Raw genomic sequence first — 20,386 nt, forward strand, 5'->3', positions numbered from 1 at the left:
CTTGTCACAATATCTGCATCATATTAAATTTCCTTAATTGCAACCCCTGTCATCTATGTGATATGAATCATGTTTTACCCCATGAATACAGACTGTGATAGGAATCATGTTTTACTCCATGAGTAAAGGCTGTGTGATAGGAATCATATTTTACCCAGTTAGTACAGGCTGTGTGATAGGAACCATGTTTTACCACATTATTACAGGCTGTGTAATAGGGATAGTGTTTTACCCTGTGAGTACAGTATGATATGAATCATTTTACCCAGTGAATACAGGCAATGTGATAGGAATCATATTTTACCCAGTTAGTACAGGCTGTGTGATAGATATCATGTTTTACCCCCATGAGTACATGCTGTGTTATAAGATTCATGTTTACTCCATGAGTACAGGCTGTGCGATATGAATCATGTTTTACCCCATGAGTATAGGCTGCCTGATAGGAATCATGTTTTACCCCATGATTACAGGCTGTGCTTTAGGAATAGTGTTTTACTCCAGAAGTGTAGGCTGTATGATAGGAATCACATTTTACCCAGTGAGTACAGGCAGTGTGACATGAATCATGTTTACATAATGAGTACAGGCTGTTTGATAAGAATCCTGTTTTACCCCATGAGTACAGGCTGTGTGACAGGAATCATGTTTACATAATGAGTACAGGCTGTGTGATAGGAATCTTATTTACTCAGTGAGTACAGGCTGTGTGACAGGAATCATGTTTACATAATGAGTACAGGCTGTGTGATAGGAATCATGTTTTATCCCGTTATTACAGACTGCAGAGTACAATACCACATTCTGTGGACTAATTCTTTTGAATCAATGTCATTATTACCAATTTATGCATGTTCAAGTTATACTGAAATAATCAACAGAAGAAGCAGTAATAGCCCATCCTTTATTTTGTTGTAACATGTACCTGACTGGGGGTAACATGTACCTAATATGGGGTAACATGTACCTAACTGGGGGTAACATGTACCTAATATGGGGTAACATGTACCTAATTGGGGGTAACATGTACCTAATATGGGGTAACATGTACGTAACTGGGGGTAACATGTACCTAACTGCAAACATAATAGACACAGATCTGCTGCGACATGTGATGTACTGACAGATCAGGGCTTATGGTCCTGTTTGTTGGTTTTCAGCGTCATGTTAACAAATTCTGATCTGTACTATGTTGTGAGAATGGGAGCAAAGTGCCTTTCCAAAGTCACACCAAGGTAGCTGACCCAGGCTGGCCTGGGCAGGTATCAAACCTGAGACTCATGGATTATGAGTCTGATGCTGTAAAAACTCAGCTGCCCTGGTTCCCAGGGTCAATGGTATTGGTATGAAGTTTTTGTGTATTATGATTTGCCAGCACATTATATGGCAGCAGATCTGGGTCGCTTCTTTGCTCCTCAGGCCGTAAGGCCAAGCTAGCTGATGGTATGGTCTGGCATGCTTTGTATTTCATCCGTTGTATGTCAGCTATTTTCAGTGTCTGAAAAAGACACTAGTCTAGTTTCAAGCAAACTTAGCAATGAGCATTCTGCTATTAAGACCAATTTGAACCAAAATAAACAATAAGCACACTGCCAGAAAGCCCACTTTCAACCAGACTAAGCGGTGAGCACACTGCCAGAAAGCCCAGTTTCAACCAAACTTAGCAATGAGCATTCTGCTATTAAGACCAGTTTGAACCAAAATAAACAATAAGCACACTGCCAGAAAGCCCAGTTTCAACCAGACTAAGCAGTGAGCACACTGCCAGAAAGCCCAGTTTCAACCAGACTAAGCAGTGAGCACACTGCCAGAAAGCCCAGTTTCAACCAAACTTAGCAATGAGCATTCTGCCATGAAGACCAATTTCAATTTGACACATCTGATGCTGATTCGCCATGAAAACTAACTGCCATTACAAATAAAAGAGAAAGATTTTTAAAAATGAATTATTATGGCTGTAATTAGGAATTTGTGTGCACTAACACATTGATGGTTGAAATTACATTTGTCATTGTAGCTGAGCATATGTCTCACCCACCATACATGATACTTGCGTCTCAAAGATAAGGGTCAGAGTTCATGAGTGGTCGGTTTTGGTGAAGTAGCCTTTGTACACAAGGGATGAACATTGTTTGTTTTTTTAATGATGAGAATTTTTATTCTCTTTTCCAGATTCATCAAGTTTTTGTGGACTTTCTTCAGAGGGTCATAAATAACTTTCACCAGAATGTGAACGCCTGATGTACTGAAGGTTTGATATTGAACACTGATGAGATGGAGTGAGTTGTTTATGACTTTAAATATTCAGAGTTGTTTCCACTTACAGATACTCATTAATAGGCTTTAATATTGTAACAATGATGTTTTTGTACTCATGGGATGGTTGTCCCAGATCCACCATTATCTAGGAAACAAGATAAGGATGCTATAGTGCAGATTGCAAGTACACATGCACCCACACCATCACAAGGGTTCAGTCAGTTCAAGGGCTGTTCTTCCTCAGTGACTTCTCAGGGTGATTCTGCAAGTCCTGATGAGTGGGAATTCAATGACATTGTAACAAATACAGAACCAAGTCATTTATCAAACTTAGCTCTATTTGCAAAGAATAAAACTCCAGCTGAAAGTGTGTGGAAAAATAAATATAGTGGATATTCAGAGGTAAGGACTGGTTCCCAAAGTTCTTCAAATTCTTGCCCAAGAAAGTATGTCAGGAATAAAAACTTAAAGTTTGATGTTAAATATGGAATAGCATGTGCCATTCCTGAACTATATGCTGAGGATACTTACTCTGGTCAGGACTCTGATTACAGCTACTCTGCTTCATGCTGTGATACACCAGTGTCTTATACACCAGTGTCTTATTCTAATCACCATATTTCAGTAGGTGTGAATGGTTCTTTGTCATCATCTGGATACAAAACTTCCAATTTTCCATTAATTAGTGTTGGCAAAGGACAAGGAGCACATAATATACAGGGTTTACCAGAATCCAGTTCTGTGACATCAAGCAGTTCAAAACAGAGGTGGAAAAATAAAAATAGCAAATTAAGGAAAGAAGCGTTTTCTGCATCAGGGACTGACTTGGTGAAGCCTTTTTTTTGTTTATATGGGAAAATTGTTCATACTGATGATTGTAAGTGTTTAAAAATAAATTTGTGGAAGAGATGTTCATTGCCTGGATGTCATCCTGACGAAGTCAGTAAGAGTGATACTACTACTTTTGGTAACGTTTATCAGAATAATCTTGATGAAGATGTTTATGACGTTGATAAACAGGTTTCTTCATTAAGTGAGGAAATAACTGCTGACACTGATATTGCTGTTTGTGGACCTAAATCAGTTACAAGCAGAATTCACTCTGGTCAAAGCAGTACAACAAAATTAGTTTGTGAGTCTGCAAAGGAGACTGATAATCAGTTGATTGAGTATGGTTTGGAGACAGATTTGGGTACTGGAGAAGAAATTACAGAACAATATAACAGTTCCACAGCTGATTTAAGAGTATTCTCCCCTGAAACAGCAGACACAGTTTTTCCTTTGATCCATCAAACACCTAATTACAGCTCTAGAGAAGAGTCCCAAAGTCCTTTTCTGTCAGAAAGTGAGTCCTTAAAGGTACAGCATTTTAGACATACCTATGATAGTGTACCTTTTTCATCGGACACTTCGGCTAACTTGACCGCTGGGCTGAAAGGGAAGGTACAACAAGTGAATGAACCTTCTCAACTTAGTGCTTTCAGAGCGGCAACAGCAGGTTTGACTCAGAGTTTATATAATTTGGTAGATGTTGTTCAGTATACTCAAACAAAAAATAACATAAAGGCTTCCGAGAGGCCAGCTACAAAAAATGATATATCATCATGTCTAGCTTTGTTTGATAACCTGCTTATTGACATAGACAACCAGCTTGAAGGACCTTATACAGGACAAAGCACCACTGATGAACAGTTTGGACTAGATCCTTGGGCAGCACTCAGCTCACAAAGCACAACATCAATGGCATCACAAGGCACTAAAACAATGGCATCACAAGGAAAGAAGAACAAGAATCAGTTTCTTAGAAAGGCAGCACCATCATCACCTGTGAACAATACTGGTGAGGGAGGCAGCAATAGATTCAGTTCTCCAGTTGTCACTAGTATTGAGATGAGACTTGCAGAAGTCAGCACTGACCGCGCCTCGCAGAGCACAAGTCGGAAAGATATGAATGTGACAAATAAAATTGAGTTGACTCAGGGATCCCCACCTGAGTTTGGTTTAGAGCAGCATGGCATGCCTTCTGATGCAGGTGTTGGTGATGCACCTCATATACTAAGACAAAGACATGATCTTGGGGGCATCAGTACTCCTCCTTCAGTTAACATCCAGTATTCAGATCAATCGTCATATGTGCCAACAATCCATTCACAATCTTATTCCAGTCCCAACACAGGTAGCAGCTCTCAAAGTGCCTACCCAGATTCTACTGGAAATAATGGTACACTAAATCTTGACAAAACACAGTCACCTGTTCCACCAGCAAAACCATCAAGAACATTCAAGAGTGAGAACATCGGCCAGCATTCTGCTTCATCCATACACAAAGAAGCACAGCTAGGTTCAGCTCAGATTTTGGAAGATAATTTTAGAAATGCCAAGCAGCAGCAGTCTTCCAGATTACAGAGACAGGGTAGTCAGCAGTTTGCTAATAATTTTGATGATGATGGTCAGGGGTATCTTAGACAAAGACAAGGCAGTGACAACCCATCGAGAGCTTCTGATGAAGACATCCAGTTTGAGTATTTAGAAGAACAAGCCAGAGTGCAGTATGAGGGACCTGAGATCTGGTTCAATAATGGACAAAAGGGTAACTCAGACCAAAATACTCTTTTACAAACACAAGTTGGGCAAAATCTCCCTTTTTTCATGAATGAACAAAAACAAGGCCAATTTCCTTCAAGGCCTTTGTCAAATAAGACTCACTACAGTTCACCTAAACAAAGTGGTCAACATGAAGGAATGATTCCAAGAGTGCCAAATGTTGGAAAAATGGGACAGACTTCAAGTAGTCATCTAGATAATTGGATGGATGAAACGCAAAGTGGTCAGAATAGTGGACAGATGGAGCAGCAACAAAGTTGGCAGCACAGAGGATCCCTTGGAGGTGGGCAACAAGAAGGGCTTAAACAAATGCCTGGCACAGAACATGGAAGATTTATGCAGCCAGTGCAAAGAGGATTCCAGGACAGAATTGTAGGATCGATGCATCCACATGCTGAACTGAATGCAATGCAGCTAAATGAACAAGGCTTGAATGAAAATGTCCAGGGTGTACAAAGTCAGCAGGGGTCCGTGGCTCAAGATCATCATAATGCAACAGACCGCAGACATGGTGATGACCAGCATAGTGATACTCATTCTCATGGTGAAGGTGTCTCCGACTACACAGGAAAGTCCTCTTATGTTACAGATAGAGAGCTTGCTCAAGGTAAATATGCATGCCTTATCTTCGTTGTTCTCTATGCAGTCTTAAATGAAGTAGCACTTGACAATTCAAATGCATGTTGAAGCAAACTACCATCATTACTTGCTTATATGTCAGTTCCAAATGTAAACAACATAGACCCTAATCTGCCATCACATAATGTGACAGCTGATCAGGGTTTATGTTGTTTGCTGTTCTTGTTGTTGTTGTTGTAGGATTTAACGCCATTTTTCAGCACACGATAGGCTATACATGGCGGCCAGTATTAATGGTGGAGGAAGAACCCGGGAAATCCCCGGAAAGAACCACCGACCCTCGAGAAGCTACTGGCAAGCTTTCTCACATATCCACATTGGCCGAATCCGAGACTCGAACCCACGCAGACAGAGGTGAGATGGCAGTGATCCGTAATGGAGAGCGCTTTAGACCACTTGGCCACTCGGGGCCCCCTGTTGTTTGCACATATTACTCCAAAAGAACTGCATAGACCAAGATCTGCTGTCCTTGCAAGAATGTACAGTACTTCAAAGTTTCAACAATGGGGTTTCATTGCCTTTATATTTTTCTTTGATTCTTATTCTAAAATCATGTGCATGAAATAAAGATAGGCATGTAATTGTCAGGTATATTTATTTTTCTACAGGCATTTTTTCTTGGCAAGTAGACAGATATATAACACTTCTCCTTATGACATTGATTTTTATATAGAAAAAAAATATCTCTTAATTACATTGTCAGACAATTGCATACTTCTCTTACGTTTATAGTATTTTGATTTTGTGGAATTTTCCTGTAACTATTTTAATCATCCTGGTTTTGACTTTGTGGATGTTCCCTATTGCTATTTTAATCGTCCTGGTTTTGACTTTCTGGATTTTCCCTATTGCTATTTTAATCGTCCTGGTTTTGACTTTCTGGATTTTCCCTATTGCTATTTTAATCATCATGGTTTCAGAACAATTGGATCAGAGGATGAATAACCCCTGGTTTCAAGAAATGGTGCAGAACATGAAAGAATTAGTGGAAAGAGAGGGTCTTGTTGTCAAGGATGTCTTCCCCGATGGAAACTGCCTCTTTGCAGCTGTCATTGATCAATTGCGTGTGCGTGGAAATTTCAAGTATACGCCTTCAACACTGCGAGCTGCAGCTGTTAATTATCTGATAGAAAACTCCAAACAGGTAAAATCAGATGGTTGCAGTATTTGAAAGTAAGTCTTAAACTTATGTTTTAAACATGATTCATACAGCCATGGAAGTCTTTTCTGAGGGTTGCATTAAAAAAAAAAACTTCAATTAAAAAAAAAGTTATTATTATATACCTGTTTATTTATTCCTATTATTTGCATTGCATGGAATGATTCAATAAATTTTCCACTGATTGGACAGTGTCAGTCACATATTAGTTGCTCTTAAGCACACTTTGGACCCAATACATTTGTTGCTATGTGCCATGAAATCACAGCAGATCTATCATGATGCATCGTGAAATCACGTCACATCATACCATTGTATCTCTGTGTGATTAATTCATACAAATAATCAGAACAAGATTTCCCTTTAAATGCATTTTGTATTCACCTTAATTTTGTGAAAAGATAATTAGATACAATTTATTATTTAATAGATGAGGTTGTGTAAGATACAGTGTGACCCTGCAATAGCGTGCTCCATTATAACACAAATTTGGATATAACGCGGTCATGATGTAGCTCCCGAAATTTCATATACATGTATTTTTATTGTGCACAAAAAAAAAATCTTAAAAAGTACGAAAAAAACTAAAACATTGCTTATCATTTTGGGGAAGAGATCGCGTATGAATAATACAAGATGATGATAGCTTGGCTCCTTTTCTTCTTCTTAAAAGTAAGAACAGAAAAAAAACCACATAAAAAGTTTATTCTGGGATCGTGTAGGTCTTTGCCAATGTCGAAAACTTGGATTGCTTTTTCTTATTGGCTTCAAAACATACCATGTGGTTTTTTATTTATTGGCGACATTGTTGGCTGTTTAAACTTTTATATACGACCATTGGCTTGGAGTGCAGAAATTCAGAGGCTCCATGAAAGGAAGCCGCAAACTGGATATAAAATGCACTGAAATTTATCTACTGTTACATAAACAAATTCTTTGTCCTGACAAACCATCTAAACAGTGCATTGTTATATCATAATCTGCTTATCTTGACATCTAGCATGAGTTCTGTATGTTGTGAAATATCCTCTGTGGGAGAAGATATTCATGTCAAGCGTATGGTGGTTTTTCAACACAAAAAAGTGTAACGCTACACAGTTGTGGTGGGTAAGTATTGCATAATTAAAATCAGCCCCCCCCACTACATATTTCAAAGTCGTAAAGGTTGTATTTAAAGGTAAACATGTCGATGATTAAGACATTGCCTTGTATCTTAAATTCATTTCGTATGGTCTTCACAAGATACTTTGTTTCAAATTATTTAAAAAAAGAAACTCAAGGCTGAAGAAAATATTTCCCTGGGATGAGTGAGTTGCAAGAGTTACTTGCCCCTGTCTTTGTTATACTCAACACAGTACACTAAACCACTACACTCCTTATGCTATAACTTAAGAACCACATGTAAGTAAGCGTGATGATAAAATGGGTCAACACCATCAAAGGATATTCTAATATATGGCTTCTTAATTAGATATATAATAAGAGATGATGTTTGTAACTGAAGTTTGTTGTGCACACGTCCACTGATTTCTTTCTGGTATGCCCAACCTGTCAGTAATCTAGATGCCATAAGCATCTTTGTGTTCAATGTGGGAGAAGTTCAGAGAGAATGTCTAAATATTAAGATTTTCATCTGGTCAGACATCGTTATGCTTGCCCAAGATCACCAGTACTTTCTCGATTGTGCAACTTTATTAATACATTGAGATGCTAAAATAAAGACATTCACAGATATTTATATAAGTATATAATCACTTTTAATAAGAAAATGTCAGTGAATTATTCCAACTGTCCAAATTTCCACCAGTTTTCTTACTAAATGATCAGGGGCCCCAAGTGGCCGAATGGTCTAAAGCCTATCTTGTGCTAAAAAATGGCATTAAAACAACAACTAAATGATCCATTTTGGTAAAATGTCCATGCTACACTTTCACCATTAAAAGGAAGATTGTAGATTGACAAAAGAATTGGAATATTTTCTAGGTCATATACCCAAACTAAATTTCATCCAATCATCAGCTGTTGTCTGGGCATTATCTGCTTTGTAAATAGATCACAACAGCATGGATTGTGTGAAATTTGATGGAAATTGGCTGAGACACTTAAAATACTTGTTTTGAACCTAAGTTGGCAACATTTTTCTGATAAAAAAGGAATTACATTTTTAGAAATATTTGCTTGCATCGTCCCTTTGAAACGACAATTTTTATTCAAGCTTGAGTATTGAAAATACTCGGTGACATAACATTGCCTGACCAAATGAAAAATCACAAACTTTTTGACATTCTGCATTTCTTAGCTTCTCAGAGGTCTGACTTACTAAGAATTGCGTGAATAGCTCACTGAAAGGGAAACTTTTTTCTCATCTAAATTGCTGAAAAGTGTCACTGTAAATGTGAACACCAGTAAGGAATCAAGAGCCAGGCATAAAACTGCAGCATAATACGTTCATAATAATGACCAATTTTATTATCAAGTTTAATGCGGTAACTGTGTGACAGAAAGCAAAATCATTTCCTTTACTATGTGTTCTGGGCCGACCACAAGGAGGTAAATTATACAAAGGTTATTTATAACTGACATGTGCTAAATGCTAACTAGTGTTGACCTTCAATGTTTGGGCACATGGATTTATTCTCAAGGTTCGAATTTTTATGTACTTAGACCAGGCCTGAGTACATAGTAAAGATTTATTAAGCCCAACCATTGTTTTACCTGGTCCAAATTAGAGGACAAACCAGTTAGTAAAAATGTCAATTCTTTAAAATCTCATGATAGGTATAATTTGTTGAGTGAAATGATTAGACATAATGACTATTTAGTAATCTATACCAGTGAGCAAGTTTATCAGATTTGAATTTAATTCATTGTCATGTGATGTTTTTTTTTGTTTTCATAGCGAGATGGTACACCACTTGAGCACTTCCTGTCTAATGAAACATGGGAACATTACCTGGGTCGAATGAGCAGAGACGGAGAATGGGGTGAACATATCATTCTTGGGTAGGTATTGATAAAGCTTTACAAGCAATACAGTACTCCCTCTTTATAAAACTGTCCCTAAGAGTTTTGGTTTATACTGCCTTATTTAGACCACTTTGTGATGAAGTAGAGTACTCACTCATTATAACACTTTCCATGAGTCACTGAGTACACTGCCTGATTATTGCGACCACCTTTTAATGAAGTACTGTATTCTCTCATTATAACACTGCCCATGGTAGCCATGGAGTATGCTGGCTTACTATAAGGCCACCTTATAATGAAATACCTCAATTTTAGTATCATTGAATGAAATGGGATCCAAGCCCATACACACCATTCTAATGACGGGCCTTATAGCGGGGAGTGCTGTCGGGAGGGGTTATGGGAATGATACTTGATTTTCTTTTGGCAAACATTTGCTGAAGCACAAAGGTAACCCAAGTGAATCCAAGTAAATCCAAGTAAATTCAAGTAAACTCAAGTGAATCCAAGTAAACCAAAGTTAACCCAAGTACATCCAGGTAAACCCAAGTTAATTAAAGGAAATCTAAGTAAACACAAATAAATTCAAGTATGTCCAAGTAAATTCAAATACATCCAAGTAAATCCAGTTTAATTAAATCCATGTAAATCCAAGTAAATCCAAGTAAACCCAAGTATGTCCAAGTAAAGTCAGGTAAATCCAAGTAAACACAACTAAATCCAGTTATGTCCAAGTAAATTCAAATACATCCATGTAAATCCAGTTTAATCAAATCCAATTAAACCCAAGTATGTCCAAGTAAAGTCAGGTAAGTCCAAGTAAACACAAATAAATCCAATTGTGTCCAAGTAAATCCAAATAACTCCAAATGCATCTAAGTAAATCCAAGTAAACCCCAAGTAAATCCATGTTAGTCCAAGTAAATCCAAATAAACCCATGTAAAATTAAAGTAAATCCAAGTAAACCAATGTAAACTCACAAGTAAATCCAAGTAAACCCAAGTATACCCAAGTAAATCCAAGTAAACTCAAGTAAATCTAAGTAAATCCAAGTTAGTCCAAGTAAAACCATGTAAATCCAAGTCAACCCCTTGGAAAACCTTGTAAGTCCAAGTAAATCCATGTAAAATTAAAGTAAGAGTAAATCCAAGTGAACCCATGTATACCCAAGTAAATCTAAGTAAATCTAAGTTAACCGAAGTAAATCCAAATAAATCCATATAAACTCAAGTAAATCCAAGTAAACCCCTTTAAGCTCAAGTAAATCCAAGTTAATCCAAGTAAATCCAAGTAAACTCTAGTAAATCCAAATAACCCAAGTAAATCCATGTAAACGGTAGTAAATGCAAGTAAACCAAAGTAAATCCAAGTGAATGCTAGTAAATCCATGTAAATCCAATGAAATCTAAGTAAATCCCTGTAAACCCAAGTAAATCCAAGTAAACACCAGTCAATACAAGTAAACCCATGTAAACTCTAGTAAATCCAAATAACCCAAGTAAATCCAATGAAATCCAATGAAATCTAAGTAAATCCATGTAAATCCAAGTGAACACAAGTAAATCCAAGTAAACCCATGTAAACTCTAGTAAATTCAAATAAGCCAAGTAAATCCATGTAAACTCTAGTAAATGCAAATAAACCAAAGTAAATCCAAGTGTACACAAGTACATCCAAGTAAACCCAAGTATACCCATGTAAACTCAAGTAAATCCAAATAAATCCATGTAAACTCTAGTAAATCCAAGTAAACCAAAGTAAATCCAAGTGTACCCAAGTACATCCAAGTATACCCATGTAAACTCAAGTAAATCCAAGTAAACACAAGTAAATCCAGGTATACCCAATGAAATCCAAGTAAATCCATGTAAATCCAAGTATACACAATGAAATCCAAGTAAATCCATGTAAACCCAAGTAAATCCAAGTACATCCAGCATGGCCACATATTTTGGCCCTTGTAAGACAGTTCCTGTACAAATGAAACCTCTTTGTACTGAACAACTTGATAGAAATGCCAGAATTTTTCACCAATAACATCTGGTTTATGGTGTGTGTGTGTGTGTGTACACACACTGAGTTTGAGAGAGTTTTTAGGTTGACCAGGTCTGGATTTCACCAGCAAAACTAATAACTTAAGTCTCATTGAAACAAAAGGCTAAGATCAAGTGATCTGATTGGTTGAAATTTATGTCTGACATAAAAATTGACTACGAGTAGTCAGATTTCTGTAGTTGGTCAAGCTTGGTGGTTATGGCATTTGACATGTGACCACAAGGGTCTGCATGCAGGTCCCATCATGACATCAGCTTGGATTGACTATTATTGGTGTGTCATTGGTCAAGGCACTTTGCTTGTCCTAGTACAATGTAAGCTCTAATGCTTGATATGCAGTAAGACAGGACAGACTTAAACCAAAGTAGACTTAACTTGAAGGTTTGTGTTGGAGAAATTGGGGTCTGATGAAATTCTGCCCCCAGCAGTAATATCAATCTGAAAAACTCAATGCACTGAATATAAAAATGCATTTACATGCATATTTTTCTATTAAACTACATTGTTTTTGCTTCCATAGAGCCATCTCTGAGGTGCTTAAATGCCGCATCAATGTGCTTGGTGGAATATCTGGCAAGTCTTGCACTGTAGTTCAGCCTCAGCATATGTCTGACAAGGAAGAAGAGGAAAAAGAGAAGAAAAGAATGGAAACAAAAGAAGGCAGCAAGACCACAAGTGATAGTCAGACTGCAGACAAGACAATGAGTGATAGTCAGACTGCAGATACAGCCAAGTCTGATAAATCTCCTTCCCAAGATGAGACCAACAGTGAAACCAGTCAATCCAAGACTGGTTCAAAGTCTGCCTCACCTCAGACTGGTAAGACATTTTCCCTTCTTTTGGTTGAAGTCATGTTGTAAACAGGAATCACCAACTGCATTTATTTTACAAGACAATCTGTTTGCTGTATGGATAACAGCTTTTAGATTTAGCATTAGGTCCCTGATTTATCTTCTGCTATGACATCAATTTTAAGTTGCCTTCTTTGAACAAACACTATAGACCCTATTGGTATTGTATTGTTAGAAATTTATGACCATCTTTTACATTATATTGTTTTCTGTATTGTTAGGATGAAAGGATTTTTTCTGTATTTTAGTTTGTAATTTGAGAAGAAACTGAGGATATTTGCTTGTTCCCATTGAATAATGGATATATTTCATTTTGTGGGTGGAAGGTTAGTAATTTATGGTAAGGCATCAAGGTTTTTTCAGCCATAAGAGTTTTCTTTAAAACCTACTGGTACTAGTGTATTTCAGCCATAAGTTTTCTTTAAAACCTACTGGTACTAGTGTATTTCAGTCATAAGAGTTTTCTTTAAAACCTACTGGTACTAGTGTATTTCAGCCATAAGTTTTCTTTAAAACCTACTGGTACTAGTGTATTTCAGCCATAAGAGTTTTCTTTAAAACCTACTGGTACTAGTGTATTTCAGCCATAAGTTTTCTTTAAAACCTACTGGTACTAGTGTATTTCAGCCATAAGAGTTTTCTTTAAAACCTACTGGTACTAGTGTATTTCAGCCATAAGAGTTTTCTTTAAAACCTACTGGTACTAGTGTATTTCAGCCATAAGTTTTCTTTAAAACCTACTGGTACTAGTGTATTTCAGCCATAAGTTTTCTTTAAAACCTACTGGTACTAGTGTATTTCAGCCATAAGAGTTTTCTTTAAAACCTACTGGTACTAGTGTATTTCAGCCATAAGAGTTTTCTTTAAAACCTACTGGTACTAGTGTATTTCAGCCATAAGTTTTCTTTAAAACCTACTGGTACTAGTGTATTTCAGCCATAAGTTTTCTTTAAAACCTACTGGTACTAGTGTATTTCAGCCATAAGTTTTCTTTAAAACCTACTGGTACTAGTGTATTTCAGCCATAAGAGTTTTCTTTAAAACCTACTGGTACTAGTGTATTTCAGCATACAGGATGAGCCGTATCTGAGCAAGCAAAGTTTCTTCTTATTTTATGCTCTGAAGCTGGCATGGGCAAAAGTGATTTTTAAAGCCACACTCTGTGATGTAAATTAATGAATAAAACCATGTCACGGGCTGAATGTGCCATATTTTGCCCACCCTGCTGTAATGTGTTGGCTTTTTAAATTATATGAGAGATTTCTTATGCTGATGTTCGCTGTTTAATGTTTATGTTTGACTGTGTTTTGTGAACCTGCACACCAAAAAATTGTTTTGCTTCAGATTGAAATTAATATTTCAACAATGACAATTCTGTTTGGATGGGATATAATTTGATATTTCAACAATAACACTATTGCTTTAGATGGTATAGATTTCAATAATAACAATACTAGTTTCTCAGATGGTAATTCTGGTTTTATTAGTCCATGATAAAATATAAGTTGAAATGAGGCTCATTAGACACCATCTTTTGCAATGCAGTAGATACCATCTTTTGCAACTCAGTAGATACCATCTTTTGCAACTCAGTAGACACTATCTTTTGCAACTCAGTAGGCACCATCTTTTATAACTCAGTAGACACCCTCTTTTGCAACTCAGTAGACACCATCTTTTGCAACTCAGTAGACACCATCCTGTGCAACTCAGTAGACACTATCTTTTACAACTCAGTAGACACCATCTTTTGCAACTCAGTAGACACAATCTTTTGCAACTCATTAGACACCATCTTTTGCAACTCAGTAGACACCATCTTTTGCAACTCAGTAGACACCATCTTTTGCAACTACTAATGAAGAAAAAGGATGATTTTATCATGCAGCTGAATTTGGCAAATGAAACTATATTTAAATGGGTAAGATGTTTTGGAAATTATATACAACATCAGATGAAGACATTAAATGTGTTTTCATCACTCTCTGGAATAAATGAATCCATTTTCTTGGCAGTATGTACAGCATCAAATGAAGACATTCAATGTGTTTTCATCACTCTCTCTGGAATAAACATTTCCATTTTCTTGTCAGTGAAATAGTTACTGCAGCTGGAGTGAAAATACATTATGCAGTGAGTTATCAAATTTATTTCTCTTACAAAATCCACAGATTCATGGAGTAGCATAAAATAATGTTTTCAGTAGGTATAATAGTAATAAATAATTCCAGTGATGTCAGTGGGTTTAACATTTTAAGATACCTAACCAGGATGCATCCATGGGTCAGAATTAAATATTGTGGATTAAAGGATCAAATCTTGACAAAATGAATGTTTGGAGTCTAGCCTTTCTTTGGATGATTTCATAAAATTATAAATTAACATTTTTTATAAGATGTTTACCATATATGCTTGTTTATAAATCTGTACCAACAGTGTACACCCAGATCTGTCATTGCATATTGTACTTGCAGATCAGGGTCTTTGCTAATTACTTCTAACAAATTGCATAGACCCAAGTCTGTTAGCAAATTATGTGACAGCATATTTGAGTCTATGCACACTGTGGTAGGATCTGACTTATAAACAAGTATATACTGCATCTACTTTTTTTGCTGACACAGTTTCTTTGAAAACCAATCTGTCATGTTCAATTTATAACTATCATAAATGGTTAAGTGATTATAACTAAATAATTTGTTATTTTACAGTTAAACCTGTTAATTGCATGACACAGGTATTGGTTATGGTGGTAATGTATTCTTATTGTAAAGTTAATTAAAGTCTGTTAATTGCAAGACACAGGTATTGCTTATGGTGGTAATGTATTCTGATTGTAAAGTTAATTAAGTCTGTTAATTGCAAGACACAGATATCATTTATGGTGGTGATATATCCTTATAGTACAGTTACACCTGTTAATTGCATGACACAGGTATTGCTTATGGTGGTAATGGCACCATTGTGAATGGCACCATCATGTTCAGCAATAATAAGATAGTGTTTCAGAATCGTAATAGTACTCCTTACAGTGATGTCCATGGCAGCCATGGAGTATACCGCTTTATCAGGACTCCACCATACACTGATGTAAACTATTCATATAGGAGTCGTCTTCCAGAAAGTTTTCATAACATAGGGGTAACCATGCATTATATTTTCCAAAATGTGTCTTATCATAAAAGTGAAAAAATAAATGGCAATGAAATATAAAAGAAGAATGTATAGGAATTAGTATTATTTATTCTCTAAGTTATAACATGATTTGATATTGAATTTAATTTAATTTAAATGAATTATTTCCTGGAAGATAAAATTTACTCATTTTCCTACTAGAATAGGCAAAAAATAAAAACTAGTGCCCATGCCAGTATGGGGTTAGCTGTGCAACAGGTATATTTGTTTTGTTTGAGATGGTGGGTCCATTTTTCAGAATGATAATTAAGATTTTGCTTAACTTTATAAGAAAACATTTGGTACTGATGGTTGATATTTTTCTCACCCATGCAACAGAGAAATCTACTTGGTTTGCTAACCTTACTTTTCTGGTCTCAGTCTAGTCATCTCAGACCAGTCGTCTCAGTCAAGGTATCCACGTGCTCAGATCTACTTTTATAAAAAGAAACCCTTGTTGTCTTCTGCTTAACCCCAGACTTACTTGTACTAAAATCAAGCAACGACAACAACAACAGCAACACATATATATAACAAAAACAAAGTAATTTAAGTTAAATCCATCTTTGAGAACACACCATACAAAAACAATTCAAGAGAGACAAAGACAAGCGCATATGATGTCGAGCTTTTTGGTATTATGCTTGTTCGTTCCACACAGCATGGTCAATTTTATCCTATATGCAGGCCTAGCTCAATACATTTTTAAATCAGCGTCATTAAATGTAGCTAAAGCTACCTAACTAGTTTTAAATACTTCGTGTGAAACAAATTATATACTGTTAGCTACATTTAATGGCGCTGACCTGAAAATAACTGTGCTACAGATAGGATAAAATTCTCATTGCTGTGTGAAATGAACAATATAACAGAAAACACTTATCTATGCATATATACTATAGACCTATACACTTCATAGCCTCCCTACTCTCTTAACAACTACGGAAAACTTAGTAACAGCCAGAAAAGTGTTATATAAAACATGTTTTTTTCTAATTTTGTTAAGCATCTCCACTGTGCCCCAGTTGAATCAAAATTACACCTACAATATTTAATGACAAATAATACACTTACCAGCCAGAAGGAATAATTTTCCCGTCAGCACGTTAATCCATAAGCAAATTTCACTGTAGCACTTGCCATATTTCCAGGACAGAAAAATAAATGTTCAAAGAATCCATGAACTTGAAAGTTTAGCAGATGGTTATCCGCTCGAGTCCATGTTTGGAGGGTCTATTATACACCGGGGTAATTTTACAATCAATATTAACACATTAACCCCTAGCGATAACTTTACGGGGCATGAGGTAGTAGCCTACTGCCGAGCTCTGTAGCGTCATGGTCATGCATGATACACTAAAGTGGGTGGTATTATAGAAAGGTAGACAGATGTAGCTCTACAATGATACCAATTAATCTGAATATCTAATTGCACTACAAAATACAGATAGAAAAACCTCATTTTTTGGACCTGACTTTTTTTTACGCAAAATTCGCCCGTGGTCGGAATCCCATTTTGTGTTCGGATTTTAGACTTTTTGGTCTCAGATCTAAGGCAAACTGGTTTGAACTGCAAGCAGACAGATGAGCCTTTGCAAAAAGTAGGATAAGATGGGCATTTGGAATAAAGAGTGGTCTTCATACAAAAATAATGGCTCTGTTTAGCAAAAAAATAAAAAAATCCAACTTTTGCCCTTCTGCTCATGCACGAGTCAAATAGCCAATGAAAAATGAAGTTTCTAACACAATTAGGCAGTATGTTATTGAAAGATGACTGGGGATTTGGTGTTTTCGAGTCCATTTAGAAATAGCTTTCAAAATGTGTTTCCTACTCGATTTTCAGGCAAAAATGGCAAAAAGCTCCAGGGGTTAATGTGTTAAGGACAATACAAGTATGTCACACACAGTTTCACCTCCTCCATAGAAAAGAATAGTTATATGTGATAGCGACACAGATCTTTAATTACCCGTGAATAATCTAAAGAAAGATGTTACTCTTCATTACAGCTTGTACTAAGTATAACTACAGAAGAGTAGAGCTGAGTAGCCAATATTGTTTTATTATTTACAATATAACTTTTCAAAATTGGAACTGATGAAAATAAAAGTTTCTTGTAATAAATATTAATTATTTATTGTCAGTTTCATGTAACATCCATATATTAAATGTGATAATACCTCATTATTATGCTACATTTTATGTTGCTATTTTTCTTTACTCATGCGTATAAACTGTACTTCGAACGCAATGGTCACACCACAGCCCTCATTAACATATTTATATTATTGTGCCGCGTGTAAACATTGGATGTGAACACTAGTGCAGAATTCTTTTTACTTTAAAGGAAAATACTGGGTGAGAAAAATAATCTATGTTGGTGTTTGGACCGAGACAAGGAAATCCCAGTCGCGGGTTTATATATCTCCCCACTCGGGCAAGCCTCGTGGGGAGACAAATAATAAAAACCTTTGACTGGGATTTCCTTGTCTCAGTTAGATTCTATATGTAACACACAGTAGATCTCATTAGCTGCCTGATTGCATGACTGTGTCAGTACAGAGACAAAACCAGTATCAAAGATCATGCATTGGCACTTGGGCCAAAGCAGCTCAGGAACAGGTGTCATTTGAGTGACAGAGCTTTGAAGTAGATGACAAATTTTTTATTTAACAAGGATAGTCAGAATACTTAAGCATACCAGCAGTGATACATGGTGTATGGTTGTAAAGTGTGGCAGGTTGAAATGATGGTTACTTGACTGCTGCAGTAAAAGAGCCAGGGGAGACCACACTAACACACACATAACACACACACACACACACACACACACACACACACACACACATATATATATATTGTCAGTTGTATGGTCCACTTCATAAAAATAACATGTAAGTGGGACTTTATAAAAATCAGTTATATATTTAACCAATTAGGTGCTTTTTCCACTAGATAATACCAATGTATGGATGTATTTTAAATAATTATTTTTTCTTTTATAGTTCGTTTTGTACTGGTATACATTGAAAACAAAACTAAATTTTAACTAGTACAGTATTGATTTAGTCAGTATTCTTTCTATGTTGTGTCTTTTTCTCTGTTTTGCCAACTGATTCTGAGTAAAGGTGGTTTTGATTTTACTTAAATGCCCTCGTTTACTTTAGTTGATTTTCTGTGCATTTACGTTAAATGCGACAGTATAAGGATGTGTTAATGGTGAAGACATTCAAATGATATGTTACCATTTATAAAATCAGAAACTGGAAAAAGCTTTAATGAAATCATGTAAAGTATTTACCTCATCAAGGGTAAATGATTACAAGTTTATATATTAATATGTCATGGTATTCAGTTTCACAATCAGATGATTCGTGTCACACTGTAATGTCTGTCCCCTCGCCTAACTGGCACTAAAACTGCCAGTAAAAATTAAACTAGGCAGAAATTTATTGATTCTCTGCTGGTTTTGCATATGGAAACATCAATCTACTTGGAAAAACAAAGAAATGCCTCAAAATGCCAACTTTATTTTTAGACTCTAAAGCTAACTGAATTGGTCAATTTACCTTGCAACAGGCAGTATCTTATGTAATCAAATGGGATTAAGGATCCTCCTTATAACAGAAACCATGTCATAACAAGGAACCTTATAATGAGATCCATGACATACCTGCTTTATAACAGGAACCAGTATTATAACAAGGGGCCTTATAATGGGAATCCATGACATCCTCGCTTGTAACAGGAATAATGTTATAACAAGGGGCCTTAGACTGGGATCCTTGGCATACCTGCCTTGTAACAGGAACCATGTTATAACAAGGGGCCTTACAGTGAGGAAGTACTGTAAATTATATTATTCAGCTGAGACTTGGAGACAATATTCTTCTGTTTCTCAAGTTTGTGACTGAAATTCTTCTGCTGATGTCTTGTTTAAGGCAATTTGTGGACATGAGGCTGTATTCTATCATTTATTATTGTTATTATTATTATCATTGCAGGTGAACAATCAAAATCACTACAGACTAGTTCAGCATCATTACCCAAACAGACTGATGCCAAGGCAGAAAGTACTGATACCAGTCAAAGAAATGATCAAGATGCTTTTCGCTCCAAGCTAAACTGGGATAAGGAAAATGAAGAACTATCCCAGGGTGAAGAGCTGTTTATTGGACTATTGGGAGAGATGCACTATGTCAGTCTACGAAAGAAGGACTGGGAGGAAAGACTCCATGAGAGTAAGTATGTCAGTCTATGCAGGAAGGACTGGGAAGAAAGACTCCATGAGTTTAAGATACTGAAGCAATCTGTTGTAGTTTACAAGTTCTTGCTGGAGATCTAGTTGTTTTTCAAAAGCTATAATTGCTTTTAATTGCTTTTACACCAAACATTAACTTTTAGGCCATCACATGATAAAAGATTTAAGTTATTCAGTCTGATCCACATATAATTGCTAATGGAAGATTTAAATTATTCAGGCTGATCCACATATAATTGCTAAGGGAAGATTTAAGTTATTCGGGCTGATCCACATATAATTACTAAGGGAAGATTTAAGTTATTTAGGCTGATCCACATATAATTACTAAGGGAAGATTTAAGTTATTCAGGCTGATCCACATATAATTACTAAGGGAAGATTTAGTTATTCAGGCTGATCCACATATTATTACTAA

General features: G+C 36.2%; 1 protein-coding gene across 12 annotated transcripts in view; it reads left to right on the forward strand.

Annotated features, from left to right (window-relative positions):
* The window catches only part of LOC149793030 (uncharacterized), a 200,174-nt gene that overhangs the window by 21,225 nt on the left and 158,563 nt on the right, over positions 1-20,386 (forward strand). For all 12 annotated transcript variants that reach the window (XR_016422696.1, XR_016422697.1, XM_089966912.1 and 9 more), the window contains exons 2-6: positions 2,173-5,470; positions 6,423-6,646; positions 9,561-9,664; positions 12,205-12,503; positions 19,712-19,948. Coding sequence is in view for 10 of the 12 variants with exons in the window: in XM_089966912.1 (XP_089823038.1) it covers positions 2,380-5,470; positions 6,423-6,646; positions 9,561-9,664; positions 12,205-12,503; positions 19,712-19,948 (3,955 nt within the window). In the remaining 2 variants the exon portion in view is untranslated. The remainder of the gene's footprint in view (positions 1-2,172; positions 5,471-6,422; positions 6,647-9,560; positions 9,665-12,204; positions 12,504-19,711; positions 19,949-20,386) is intronic.

The sequence above is a fragment of the Sinohyriopsis cumingii genome, chromosome 8 (assembly GCF_028554795.1).
Source record: "Sinohyriopsis cumingii isolate HCF-2022 chromosome 8, ASM2855479v2, whole genome shotgun sequence".
Lineage (NCBI taxonomy): Eukaryota > Metazoa > Mollusca > Bivalvia > Unionida > Unionidae > Sinohyriopsis > Sinohyriopsis cumingii.